The sequence below is a fragment of the Peromyscus leucopus genome, chromosome 9 (genome assembly GCF_004664715.2).
Source record: "Peromyscus leucopus breed LL Stock chromosome 9, UCI_PerLeu_2.1, whole genome shotgun sequence".
Taxonomy (NCBI): Eukaryota; Metazoa; Chordata; class Mammalia; order Rodentia; family Cricetidae; genus Peromyscus; species Peromyscus leucopus.
This window is the reverse complement of record NC_051070.1, coordinates 58,197,559-58,211,584: the sequence shown is the minus strand read 5'-3', so window position 1 is coordinate 58,211,584 and position 14,026 is coordinate 58,197,559. Positions and strand designations below refer to the sequence as shown.

Below are 14,026 nucleotides of genomic sequence, written 5' to 3'. Positions count from 1 at the left end.
CTGACCTCTACCCATGCACCCTGGCAAGTGTATATGTAAGTGCATGCGTGTACACACACACACACACACACACACACACACACACACACACACACAGATAGATAAATCTGGTTTCATCGGTCCCAAATGGCTGTACCCCTAAAATTTCTCTTTGAGGCTAAATAAATTCTAATTAAAACATTATTTATTTTAGTGTATACACCAAGAAAAGGAATGCTGAAACCAGATAAATACAATGAAAAAGAAATGTACCAGGAAGCAACTGAAACCACGGGTAGCCAAAAGCCCTGAACGGATGAACCTGGCTTACCAGGAAGCTCCACTGATACTTATCTTATTCCTGCCAATGAAACAACTTCAAGTTCATTTTTTAGTGTTTTTCCAAAGCAAATTATCAATGCTGACAATTAAAAATACCTCAAATTTCAAAGACAAAAATCACATGATCTATCTTGTGTTAATACCACAGAGCTGTGACATTTAAAAATTCTCTATCACACAGCTAAAGATAAGCAGCGCCATAACTTTCTGTTACCCAAATTAAAGGTAACTACCTAAATCTCTCCCTCTCTTATTCTTTAAATCTCTCATTTATTTCTCCAGAAATAATTTCAAAAGTACTTTCTTTGAAGCTAGTTTCTTTCTTAGTCCAAAATAAGACTGCCATGAGCTCCAATCCATCTGGCAAGTCAGCACTAACACCAACCAAGACCAATATGATATTGACCTTAGGCGTGACTTTGGTCACCTACCACAGAAGCTGGCACTATTCTGCTTTGGTGAGATATGTATCTGCTGGGTGCAGTGACAAGCACCTCTAATCCCAGCAGACAGAAGGCGAGGAAAGAGAATCAAAAAGAGTTCAAGTCAATCTGGGCTACAGAACAAAGCCCTGTTTCAAAAGAGGTAAGAGAGGGAGGAGGAAAGGGAGGGATTCACCTCAACTTTACACATTTACAGAAAACCTCACTAGCATTGTTAAATTTCACTAGCAAAGTTTAATGGGTACTAATACCATAACTCCTTATCTAAGCAAAGCTTATTCATGTTTTGTTGTTGTTTTGGCTTTGTGAGCCAGGGCCTCTTGTAGCCCAGCTGGCCTCAAACTCACTATGTTAAGGAAGATGACCCTGAACTCCTGACCTTCCTGACAGCTGGTATTATGTCCTAGGGTTTGTTCTGTGGTGTGTTACTGTTTTCAACTTCTTCTTGTTTGTTTTTGTTTTTCTGAGACAGAGTAGCCCTGTCTCTGCATAGACCAGGCTGGCCTTGCACTCAGAGATCCACATGCTCTGCCTCCCAAATGCTGGGATTAAAGATATGCACCACCACCACCCAGCTCCAATTCTTGTAACAAGAAAACTTAATTGGGATTTTTCATAAAACTTTCTATCTGTACCAAAGAATTTCTGAAATTCTACAGAGTCAAAAGAGTAAAATTCTTGGTTCAACAATCGATACTTGTGGTGGTTTAAAAGAAAATGTCCCCCTCGGGCTTGTGTATGTGAACACTTATTACCAGTTAATGGTGCTGTTTGGGGAGATTTAGGGGGTGTGTTCTTGCTGGAAGAAGTATGCCTCTAGAGGTGGGCTTTGAGAGTTTAAAATTTTCAGCCATTTCCACTTTGCTCTCTGCTTTGTGCTTATGGGAAAGGATGTGAGCTCTCAGCATCCTGCTCCAGCAGCCATCCTGCAGGCATGCCTCCCGCCATGATGGACTCTTATGCCTCTGGAACCATAAACCCAAATAAATTCTTCTTTCTGTGAGTTGCCTTGGCTATGGTGTCTTATCTCAGCAACAGAAAAGCAACTAACACAGAGTCTTTCTGGGCAGTTAGACCATAGGACAGACCCGAACAAAGAGGACAGGTATTCCTCATGTGTGGTGATGGATTACTTCCGTGCCTAAGTTTTGGTGGTGGTTATATGAACTGAACATGGTGAAAAGGCACAGAAGTATACACACACATAGTACAATGTCAGCTGTAGGTTTGGGTTCTCTGTTTTGTTGTTTGCTTTTAGTGTTTGTTGATGTCAGGGCCTTGCACATGTTAGGCAAGCACCATACCGCTAAGTTATGTCCCCTCTTTCTGTACCATACTAAAGTTATGTATGGCATAACCAACAGGGAAGCTGAATGAAGGGTACAGCATCCTCTTCTAGTTTTGCAGCACTTTTGTGAATGACACAATATAGCAAAAACACGCTAAGGGCTCATGCGGGGCAATCCTACAAAGGAGGTCCTCTTCTCATCCCCATTCTACAGATGAGGAAACTGAGATACAGACATTGAAAACACTTGCTCAAGGTTACACAGTGGCGAAAGCTGTTTTTGACACCGGTGGAATGACTTGAAAGGCTGCAGAACCACTGAAGGATTACAGGAAAAGTATGGCTGACAATCAAATTCACATTTTACTTTGGCAAGATCCCTCAGGTACCAGTGTAGAATGACTAATGAAAAAAATGACTGCATGCAACAAGATTAGTTAAGAGACTGATGTAATGAGTCAGAAACAATGAATTAAGAGAACAGCAAGAAAACGAAAGGAAGTTTACACAGACAGCAAGATCAACTCCATCGCAGGACTGCAAGGCTTGACCAGCCAGGCCAAGAGCTTCAGGACTTAACACTATTACTACTCCTTATCAAAATCACGAGGCAGGAAATTTCAGTATTACGTCATCCTCATTTCAGCAGAACCCACAAACATCTGAATTTTCCCTATATAAAAACTGAATCTTGGGCCAGCAAGTAAAGACACCTGCTAGCAAGCCCAAGGACCTGAGTTCAATCCCCAAGACCCACATGCTGGAAGAAGAGAGAACCAACTCCTGTGAGCTGTGTTTGAAAATCCATGTGTGCACCATGGCAGGTGTCTCTATTTACACATAATAAATAAATAAAACAAAAAGTTTTATTTATTTATTTAAAATAAAATAAAGTCACAAAATATGTGACTATATTTGTAGCATGAACCTTAAAAGTTCTTATTAATAAAATCAAACCTGAGGCCAGTTATTGGGGTGAATGCTGGAAGATCAGAGAGACAGAACAAGCCACAGCTAACCTCACCTGGCCAACTTCTCAGCTGGTCTTGTTTCCTCAGACTGGAAGCCTCTGAGTCCTCATATCCGAAAGGCTCTCAGCTGAACTGTGCTGCTCAAAACCTAAAAGCTTAACCAGCCAAATGCTGCTAGTTTCTGATCCTCACGCCTTATATACCTTTCTGCTTTCTACCACCACTCCCTGGGATTAAAGGCTCGTTTTCTGGGATTAAAGGCGTGAGTCACCATGCCTGGCTGTATCCTTGAACACATGGATTTCTGCCTCTAGAATGCTAGGATTAAAGGTGTGAGTACCACCATTTTCTAGCCTTTGTATATCTAGTGGCTGTTCTGTCTCTGACCCCAGGTAAGTTTATTAGGGTGCACAATATTTTGGGGAACACAATATCACCACATATATTCATTAAGGTCACTCTTCCTTTGCACCTCCATACTGCTCCTTAAACACAAAATTTATTCATGTTTCTAATACATCACCTATGGGTCTCTGTACAAAAGATGGACAGAACTACCAAGTATATTGCCTTAGTTTGCTTTTGATTGCTGTGATAAAGACACCATGACTAAAAGCAACTTGGGGAAGAAAGGGTTTCTTTGGCTTACATTCCCTCATCACAGTCCATCATTCAGGGAAACTAAGGCAGGCACACAAGTAGAACAGGAAGCTGGAGGTAGAAAACTAAGCTAAGACCATAGAGGGGCCTGATTGCTGGCTTGCTCCTCATGGCTTGCTTAGTATGCTTTCTAGGCTTTGGAGGACTACCTGCCTAGAGATGGAATTACCCACACAGTAAACTGGACCCTCCTCTTATCAATTAGCAGTCAAGAAAATGCCCCGCAGGCAATATGATTGAGGTATTTTCTCAATTGAGGTTCCTCTTCCCATTTAACCACAACCTCTGTCACAGTGACAAAAAACCCAGCCAGGACATATATCCAGTTAATATTTTAATCATAATCAACAGCCCAATGAAAATCTAAATGGCCTCAGAATGGACTAGAATCATTTTATCACTAAAAAAGAAAGAGTCAGGTGCACCTGTCTTTTTTCTTTTTCCTTCAACAAACACTTTATCCTTTTGTGCACCTGTCTTAATAGGAAAAAAAATTTTTTTAAGCCCATAACAACAAAGCTAACCCACTTCTTCATAAATCACTTAAATTACAATTTTTTATCTTTTGTTCACAAATATTTTTTAAAATAAACCCATAAAGCATCCCTACATCAGAAGAGTCCACAAACAGTGAGTAACTAAAACCTACAAGTTTACATCAGATAATCACTGAGAGAGTCTCTACTCTGCACCTATGATAGATGGGTTCTCAGTCTGAGTGAAGGCCATCTTGGGCACAGCTGTGTCTAGGAATCTGAGTCACACACTAATTATTTAGTACTAGCTGGAGAAAAATGTCAGTCTGACAGGCTGACATTTGAGAGAACTATATTTTGGCAGAATCTGTTAAAATGATGGTTTACAATGATAAGGAAACTGCCAAAGTTTCTATAATGTGGACAGTAAGAACGGTTGTTACTCTTTGGTCTCCTTTTGTAGGTCAGATATTTTTTTCAATGGTTGTAAGTATGATACACACACACACATCATATAAATTTGACTGCATATATGAATATGCACATATAACATATTCATATATGATACGAATATGCTATGCTTTTTATCCATAACAGTATAAAGTTGTACTAAATTGAAAAGAAGAAAAATCCATGGTTAACAGAAAAATCTAGCCGAAGAACAGAATATTAAGATTCTGGAAACCAAAATACCTACATAAAGCAGGAACAAATAAATGAAACCCAGCACATTTTTACCAGGTGCTTTTAAGACTGATCTATAAATGTTCATCATTTTATAGAGTTGAGAAGTACACCAACTTCTAGTTATGAAAATTAACATGCTATGATAAATTTGTAATTTCCAAGAGAAATAACCCAAGTTTAAAGAACAGAATACGAAAAACAGAAAAGCTGCAATAGATGAACCCAACTGTAAACCTGCTTTTGATAGAAACAAGGTAGCCAAACAAACTTTGAAACTACAGATAGAACTAATATGACATACAGGAAGACTCAAAAAGAACAAATTAATATACAAGATACAATGAAGCAAGCAAGAATACCCACCAACACTTAGTAAAAATGGCCAGAATAGAAGAATGAGATCTTTGTTACAATGTGTGTTATAACTTAGAAAAATAGAGATATTAGGTTTCTACTTGGGCTAGAAGATGAAATGCACCCAGCAGTGCAAATAAAGCCTCTGGAAAAGCATTCAACACATTGCTAAGGGTTCCTTTCCTTAATGCACTTTCCTAACTAAAACAGTGTTCCGTATATGCTGTGCACAGAACTAGCAGCAGATTGGTTAAAAAACAGCTTGCATTTTCAACTTCCCGTAATAAAGGCCACATATTTTAGAAATGATCATATTAAAATAAATATGTCTTTACAGTTACAGGATGAAATTTTAAGCTGAACAGGCACCAATACCCTGGTTCTCTACTCTTTTTCGTAAACCATATGACTTCCACATGCTGAGAATGTTTTATGCGTTAGCCTGCAGTAAAGGCTTTACATCATTTTAATGCCCCAGTGCTCAAAATGCAACAGAATCAGCCCAATGAATACAAGGAATATTTGGTGTACATGGAGCCATTTTTTAACCAGACTGCTAGTAAGAAAAACTTTAACAAATGCTTTTCCCATAAATAACTTCACATTTCCATTGGTGAAAATAAACAAAAAGATTTGAGGAAGAGTAGATGAAAAAACACTCATTTTTCTAGACTGGAGAGTTTCAGTTTGTCATGTCTAAAATGATTATTAAACAGTTAAGAATTCCATGATTATTACAATGCATTTCAGAAAAACACAAGTAAGCCATATTGTTACATGGAATTTTCTCCCAGAGTTTGAAAATTAATGTTTAGGGTTAAGATAAAGCTTAAAACAAGTAATTCTGAAAATCCTGGTCTTCAACAAACCAAAGGCTCAGCTTGGAACAGCACATTCTGTATATGAAATTCTATTCAGGTCAATTTAAATACGTAATGCTCAACTTCATGCTAACAGTCCCCTTATCTGTATGAATGATCAACAGCAAAAATTTCAAACCAAAAACTAAACCTACCATAAAATCCCAGTGTATCCATGTGACTTTCAGATGCTATGGAATCTAAAAGCCCCTTCCTGATAGGTGAAACAATCAAGAACTGATACATCTTGACTAAATATATAAATATGTTAAATTCTCAAGTCGAAATAGAAATGATGCCAATTACTCTTTGGGCTATTTAAAAGTCTGTGATACCACAAAATTGTCAGAGGGTGATTGAAAAAGTTGTATTTTGGACTGAGGGAGTACAAAATGCATGATCTTAAATTCTCCTGGTGTAACGTCATTAAATATTCAAGACTGTGAGAAACAAGAGATGTTTCATCCCAACTCTAATTGAAAATTGAAAAATAAAATCAGATTCCCTAAACTTGATTTATAAGCATAATTCAACCAGATCTAGCAACTTAGTTGTACAATTTTAATAAGTCTAATGCAAAACACTGCAAACCTGATGTGATAATTACTTGTGGCATAAATGCCAAATAACAACAAATTCGGATCCTTTTCACTTAATGATGCATTTTATAGTGAAACCACAAAAAAGCACAACCCATATTAGCACAAACTAAGCAAAAAAAAGCACAGGAGGTATTATGTCCATCAGGAAGAGAAATGTTCTGTGCCAGGGAAGGAAGGAAGGAGGGAGGGGGAGGAGGAAGGAAGGGAAGAAAAGATAGGAAAGGAGAAGGCAAAGATTTCCATTATCTGTAGGTCCCCAGAAAAAGGAACACGTGACTGTACCCTCTATAACACACGAGGTCTTTTTCTAAAGCTTCAGACAGAATAGCAATCACTTTTACCATTCAACTTTACATAGCTAAGTGCATTCCTTGCTTCACTCACCCAACGCTCGCTTCCTCACTCTTCCACACCAGTTTGCAAGCAAATGTGAGCAGGAACAGGGTGGGGTAGAAGAAAAAGACATACAGCGCCTTTCAGCGCACCACCAAGCCTCTTCCCCGAAAATAATTCCCAGCAGTTTTTTCAACTACGAAAATAAGTCGCCCTATCTACCTCTGGGCACACGGCAGACATTCTGTCTCATTGGTAGACAGAGATGAGTATGCCGTTTAGCACTCCAGACTTCCAACCCCACGTTCCCGAATTTTAAAATAATTGGCAAGCCACTGAGCATGAAGATGACAAGATACCCTTACTTACTGTTTCGGGGTGAAAGTGGGCGGAGGACTCCTTTCAAAGTAGCCCCAATAGTGTAACCAAAACACGGTTCCGGAATAAAATATTAAGAAACACTTTTCCTTTCCCACCTTTAGCTGCCGACTTGAGGAGGCAAAGATGCATCTCCACATCACATCATCTGTACAGTCCTCCTGCCGGGAGTTTGGGGTGGAGATTGGCCCAGAGGAGGGCACAGAGTGTGAGCCGGCCGCCAGACACTTAGGAGTTGCTGAACGCCCCCAAACCCTGCACAAGGTCCACAGAGCAAAAGTCCAGCCCGGGACTCACGCATGCTTCCCAAGCCCAGGCCGCTTATCTGCGACTCCTGCTATCTAACTTACCATCTACAGACATTCCTTCAAGACGAGCCCAGCACCCAAGTACACGTCACAGTTTAAAACACTGCCAGACACTCCCCAAACAAACCAGCACACCTCGAAACCACCTCACAGTTTCTCAAACTCGCAAGCAGGAAGACCCCACCTCCAGAATTCAAACCTTCCGCCGGTCTCGGAGACCAGAGAGAAGTTAGGGAACCGTCGTCGCCTCTTTACGCCCGCCCCTCACACACTGCCCCACCCCAGAGCCGGCGCACCGCCGCCCCCTCGGGAGCCCCCGCTTCGCGGGCTCCCCCCCACCCCCAGCCTGGCCACTCCAGAGACCCATCTGTGGCGCCGACTCACTTTCTCTCCCCCCAAACCCTTCCAAAACATTTTTTTTTCCTCCCTTAAAGTAAGGAAAGAAGTGAGGAAAGAGACTTAAGGCAGTCCGGATCGCAAACGACCCCACTCACCTCGGAAACCCGGCTGAGTTCTCGGCACCCGGCTCAGCCCCCTCCCCAGCGTCCCAGAGCAAGGCTGAGGGAGGGAGGAGGAAGACGGGAGGGGGGAGGGGATCTTCACCGCGGGGCGCCCGGCGGGAGGGGCTGAGGAGGGCTCCAGGCCCGCGCAGGAAGAACGGAGGGGGGAGGGGAGCCCCCTATCTCCCAGTCTCCCCCTGAAAACCTCCCTTGTCTCAATCACATCAGACTGACTGTCTTTGTCTGGCTGACAACCGCCATATTGATAGCAACAGCCCCGCTCCCACCTGCTGCCGCCGGGCATCCCTGGGAGTTGTAGTTTCTGGCTCCCTAGAGGAAAAGCACAGAGCTCAGGGTCTGAGGCCCCAGGGAACTACAGATTCCATCAGGCACTGCGCCCATACGCCGTCCCACAGGGAGGAGGGGAGCCGGGAACTGGAGCCGTGCGGACTACATATCCCAGAATACCATGGATTCCAGACTGGGATGAGGGTCATGATATCATTCTGGGATGGAAAGGAAGGATGAATTGGCGGCGGCGATGCATTTAAGCAGACGGAAGGAGGCGTTTAGAGAGAAAAGAGAGGAAAAGGAAAGACGCCCACAGTTCCCATAATGCCTGCAATAAAACTACATTTCCCGTGATGCTCCCGTAAAGTGCGTGAGAAGGGAAAACTCCAAGTCCCGCGATGCTCTCGGCGACGGAGGTTGAACCGGAAGACGCTTCCTTGCTTTGAGACGTGAAGAGACTGGTACTGAACAACCAAAAGTCCGATATGAAACTGGTGAGTTTCTGCTCCTAAGTCGGAGGGCAAAGATACTGTTGTATCCCTTTGGACCCTGTCGCCTCCACCACGACTTGTGGCGGAGATAGGTCAGCAGATAGAAAACTAAAGTGAGGTGGACTGTGGCAAGGTAGATTTTGCAGTTGAGATTTGAATCCCCTCTTGCATACACCCCACAGCCCCTGCACCTGTCAGGATGTCTTCATTACTGTTTGGTAGGTCCCTTTGGCCAACCATGAAGTTGAATGTTACATTTCTTCACCCTCGAGCTAAGGATAGACTCTAACACTTTGGTTTGGTCATGGTTCTCAGCTTCCACCTCAGAGTTATAATAGGTCCTCAGCCTCTTTCCACGTAATGAGCCCTTGCAAAGCCGAATTCGATCTGGACAGAGAGTGGGCGCTACCAGACAGAAGGCCATTGCTCATTAAATGTCCTGTTACTGCGAACAACTACCTTTCGAATGAAGAGAAAGCGGTGCTAGAGGGTGCTCGTGAAGGACTTAGCCAGAGCAGTGTTGAAGCATTCCAGTGTAGGACCTGTGTGAAATAAACAGCTCGAGGTGAAATATGCTTCCTGGAGAAGTCACTGTGTGGCAAAGCTCAAAGACTTGACGTACATGCAGACTTCTCAGATCTTTGCTTTGAGCCGTCTTACGGAGCACGCCATTCTAACAAGTTGTTTTATTCGAGTGTCATGGGATAAGTGATAGAGTGATAAGGGGAATTGAAAGCAGGTGTGAAATACTTGCTCTCACCCTCCTAGACCCCCACATTGTCACTGCCAACTTACTGTAGAACCTTCATAATTGCTACATTGGAGACAAATGTCCTCAATGAAGAGTGAAGCATATTTGGTAGGTTCTATTTAAGAAGGAAGTGATGTGCAAGTGTTTATTCCAGAACAATTTTTATGAGGGTATCAGAGTTTATGTATTTTTTGCTTTACTTATAAAATCCTCTTGCTTGGTTTATATACAAGATTAAAAAGGGAAAGGAACAGATGAAAAAATATCCTTTTCCTTTCAGAATCAAAAGGTGACACCAAGAAAAGGAAGTGTTCTAATTAACACCCCCTCTCCGAATTCAAACCGAGTGTAGATCTCATAACTAATCTAATAGTTAAAAGATAAGTGATCTTTAGTGCAGAATTACTGTCCATAAACCAATGTGGTATCCAAAATAGTTTCTCGGTATTTTAAACTTGTGTGTTGTGCCTACCAAAGGCTTTTAATAAATTTCTCATGCCCTTAAGTTTTAACTCTGTGCACTGCTTTAGGAATGTGGAGTTGACTGTGGTTTTTTTTTATATTATAGGGGCTAGAGGTGTAGGTCGGGGGCTACATGCTTGCCTAAAATGCACAGTGCATTGGGTTTGATCTTCAGCATGGGGATAATGAAAACATTAACATGCAGTTGTGGCACATGCCATTAATCCCAGCACTCGGGAGGCAGAGCCAGGCAGATCTCTGTGAGTTCGAGGCCAGCCTGGGTCTACAGATGAGATCCAGGAAACACGCAAAGCTACACAAAGAAACCCTGTCTCAAAAAAAAAAAAAAAAAAAAAAATACATGTTATTGAACAAATTTGTTTTTGAGATGAGGCTTTCATGAGATATAGCCACATCTCATTGATTTTTTTCCCCCCTCAATATGATTCTTTTCCATTAATGAAAATTTCTTTTTTTTTTGTTTTGTTTTGTTTTGTTTTTTTCGAGACAGGGTTTCTCTGTATAGCTTTGTGCCTTTCCTGGAACTCACTTGGTAGACCAGGCTGGCCTCTAACTCACAGAGATCTGCCTGCCTCTGCCTCCGAGTGCTGGGATTAAAGGCGTGCGCCACCACCGCCCGGCGAAAATTTCTTAAATGGGTCTGTTTTTCTGTCTTCTTACTAAGATTGCTTTTGTCGTGGCTTGTTTCACTTGAAATCAATAAGACCTTCTGTCCTGGTTGGTTTGTTTTTGTTTTTAATCTGGGAAGAGGGACCTCAATTGAGAGAACACCTCTATTAAGTCTGTAGAACATTTTCCTGACTGATGTGGATGGGCCCAGTTGTGGTATTATCCCTGTGCCGATGATCCTAAAGCTGATGAGAAAGCAAGCTCAGCAAGCCATGGGGGGCAATTAGTAAGTAGTGCTCCTCCATAGCCTCTGTTTCAGTTCCTGCCTCCAAGGTCCTGTTTGATTTCCTGCCCTGACTTCCCTTCATGATGGCCTGTGATCAGAATGTATAAGGCGATTAAACCCTTTCCTTCCTTTTGGCATGGTGGGTGTTTTTGTTTGTTTGTTTGTTTGTTTGTTGTAGTTTGTTTGGTGTTTGTTTTGTCTTGTTTTGAGACAGGGTCTCACTATGTAGCTCTGGCTATCTTGGAACTCACTGTAGACCTGCCTCGTTTCACAGAGATCCACCTGCCTCTGCCTCCCAAGTGCTTGGGATTAGGGTATGCCACTACATTTAGCTTGGTCATGGTGTTTTATCACAGCGATGGAAAACAAGCTAGAACACCTTCTAAACGGCCACCCTAGGTTCAGTCTTGACCTCTCAAGTATATTCTTTTCTGGGGAATCTCAACATTGTGTTTCAATTGCAGAATTCCCTCAGAATCACCTTAGCCGGGGCAGCGAAGGCGCACACCTTTAATCTCAGCACGCGGGAGGCAGAGGCAGGTGGATCTTTGTGAGTTTGAGGCCAGCCTGGGCTACAGAGTGAGATCCAGGACAGGCACCAAAGCTACACAGAGAAACCCTGTCTCGAAGAAAAAAAAAAAAAAAAGGAACCACCTTAGTGGCCTCTTTTGCCCTTCAGGAAAACTTATAGTCTTTAACTTGGTTGACTTGACCTGGAGAATATGGTCTTGCTTATGTCTCTACATGTAGTCTAACAAGCCTTTGCCATGGATGTCTTTATTCAGATCATGTAGGTCGTTTTCCAGTTCTTTGAGTTCACTGTTTTCTTTTGTCTCTGAGAATATAAGTATGTTCAATTACCTATTTTGTCTTTTCTTATTTAATGTCTTCACATATTTCAGGACACTGTTTGAATAACAGTTTTTCAAAGGTTTCTTGAATTAGACAACCCTGGTGTTCGTTTTCATGACATACCTCCTGTTTGTTGGAATTACAGTTATTTCTTTGTTGGTCCTCCCTAATGTAGACATTGTTTTCCCAGAGACTTAACACATAGTTTGACTTAACTACTACGTGAATAATTTCCCAAAGACTGTCAGGGTCTGTGGGAATGTTGGGAAGAGGTTAAAGGGTGAATTTGAGATTATAATAAACAATAACCTGAGTAAAAATAATAATGTCTACTGTTTAAAAAGAATATTTTTATTTTTTTGGTGGGGGGGAATGTATTGCTTGTAGGCCTGCTCACCAGATGCATGCAGTCCCCATAGAAGCCAGAAGAGGGCACTGGATCGCCTGGAGCTGGGGCTACATATGGTTGTGAACCACCTCATAGGTTCTGGGAGCTGAGCCCAGGTCCTCTGCAAGAGTAAGAAGTGCACTTAACTTCTGAGCCTCCTCTCCAGCCCCAATTACTGCCTTTTACTGAACAGGTACAGTGTGACAGGCCGTGAACTAAGTGTTGGCGCACTACATACTTTGATCTAGGTGATAGTATTCCATTTTACAAATTAGAAATGTGAGTTTCTGGGAAGCAAAGGAAGAGCCTCCAAGTTAAACAAATTAAAAGTGAAAAAGCAGGGTCTGATTCCATGTCTCCCTAGCTTAGGAGTTCGCTGCTCAGTGAGGACAGAGTCAGAAGCACAGTGACATCACAGCGCTACATCAACTCTTAGAGGAGTGCAAACCAAGATACCTTAAATTTAAATTGGAGTTTGTTTTGGTTGCAATCTTTATAAGCATTATTGGTGTTGAGCAAAGTACCATACATCTGTAATCCTGTCATTGCAAAGGCAGAGGGATCTCCAGTTCCAGATCAGTTCCGAGATGGTAAGACACCATCTTTAAAAACTTGTTCACACGGTGTTGGTGGCGCACGCCTTTAATCCCAGCACTCGGGAGGCAGAGGCAGGCGGATCTCTGTGAGTTCGAGGCCAGCCTGGTCTCCAAAGCGAGTTCCAGGAAAGGCGCAAAGCTACACAGAGAAACCCTGTCTCGAAAAAACAAAAAAAACAAAAAAAACAAAAAAAAAAAAAAAAAACTTGTTCACAAAAGAATTAAGGTTTTAAAACCTCCTTTGTAAGCTGGGCTGTGGTGGTGCACGCCTTTAATCCCAGCACTCAGGAGGCAGAGGCAGGAGGATCTCTGAGTTCAAGGCCAGCCTGGTCTACAGAGTGAGTTCCAGGACAGCCAGAGCTACACAGAGAAACCCTGTCTTGAAAAACAACGACACCTCGTTTGTCATCTAACAGGCCCCATGGCATACCAATTGAATGAACTAGTATTCTCTTGGTTTTCTTTTTCTTTTGAAACAGGAGCTCTGAAGCCCATGCTGACCTGGAACTCACTACCTGGCTCAGCTGACCTTAGTCGTTCAGTGGTCCTCCCGCTTTCAGCCCTTCAGAGCTGGGATGGAGGGTGTCAGCTGATGCTTCAGCTCAGTTGGCTTTTTGTTTGTTTTTCATGTGTTGAAATAGCCTCTATGATAGGATCTATAGTTTTCTAACTTTGCACATCACTTTGTTTTTCTAAATTTACACACACACACACACACACACACACACACACACACACACACACACCATGTGTATTCAGGAGCCCAAGGTGTCCAGTACAGGATGTTGGATCCTCTGAAATTAGAGTTATAAGCCACCCAGTGTGGGTACTGGGAACCAAACCCCAGTCCTTTTTAAGAGCAGTGGTTAGTGCTCTTAGCCACTGAGCCCCTTGCTCGTCACTTTTCTTTTTAAAAATGTATTTTAAAATTAAAAAAGTACTTTTTAAAAATGTATGTTATTTTGTGTGTATGAGTGTTCTCCCCCCATACGTGTCTGCACCATGTGCATGCCTGGTGCTGAGCAGGACAGAAGAGGTATTGAATCTCCAGGAACTGGGTTTATAGACAGTTGCTAGCTGCCATGTGGGTGCTGAGAG

At 42.3% G+C, this 14,026-nt stretch overlaps 2 protein-coding genes across 18 annotated transcripts in view; one reads left to right on the top strand and one right to left on the bottom strand.

Annotated features, from left to right (window-relative positions):
- Hmbox1 (homeobox containing 1) overlaps positions 1-8,481 on the bottom strand; it is a 160,612-nt gene extending 152,131 nt beyond the window's left edge. For 9 of the 17 annotated variants that reach the window (XM_037208460.1, XM_028884141.2, XM_028884136.2 and 6 more), the window contains exon 1: positions 8,176-8,480. The gene's annotated coding sequence lies outside the window, so the exon portion shown is untranslated. The other 8 variants (XM_037208452.1, XM_037208454.1, XM_028884132.2 and 5 more) reach the window with 3 other exon arrangements.
- Positions 8,482-8,648: 167 nt separating this feature from the next.
- Ints9 (integrator complex subunit 9) overlaps positions 8,649-14,026 on the top strand; it is a 94,989-nt gene continuing 89,611 nt past the window's right edge. Inside the window, exon 1 of the mRNA XM_037208274.1 lies at positions 8,649-8,966. Coding sequence (XP_037064169.1) covers positions 8,958-8,966 — 9 coding nt within the window. The 5' untranslated portion in view covers positions 8,649-8,957. The remainder of the gene's footprint in view (positions 8,967-14,026) is intronic.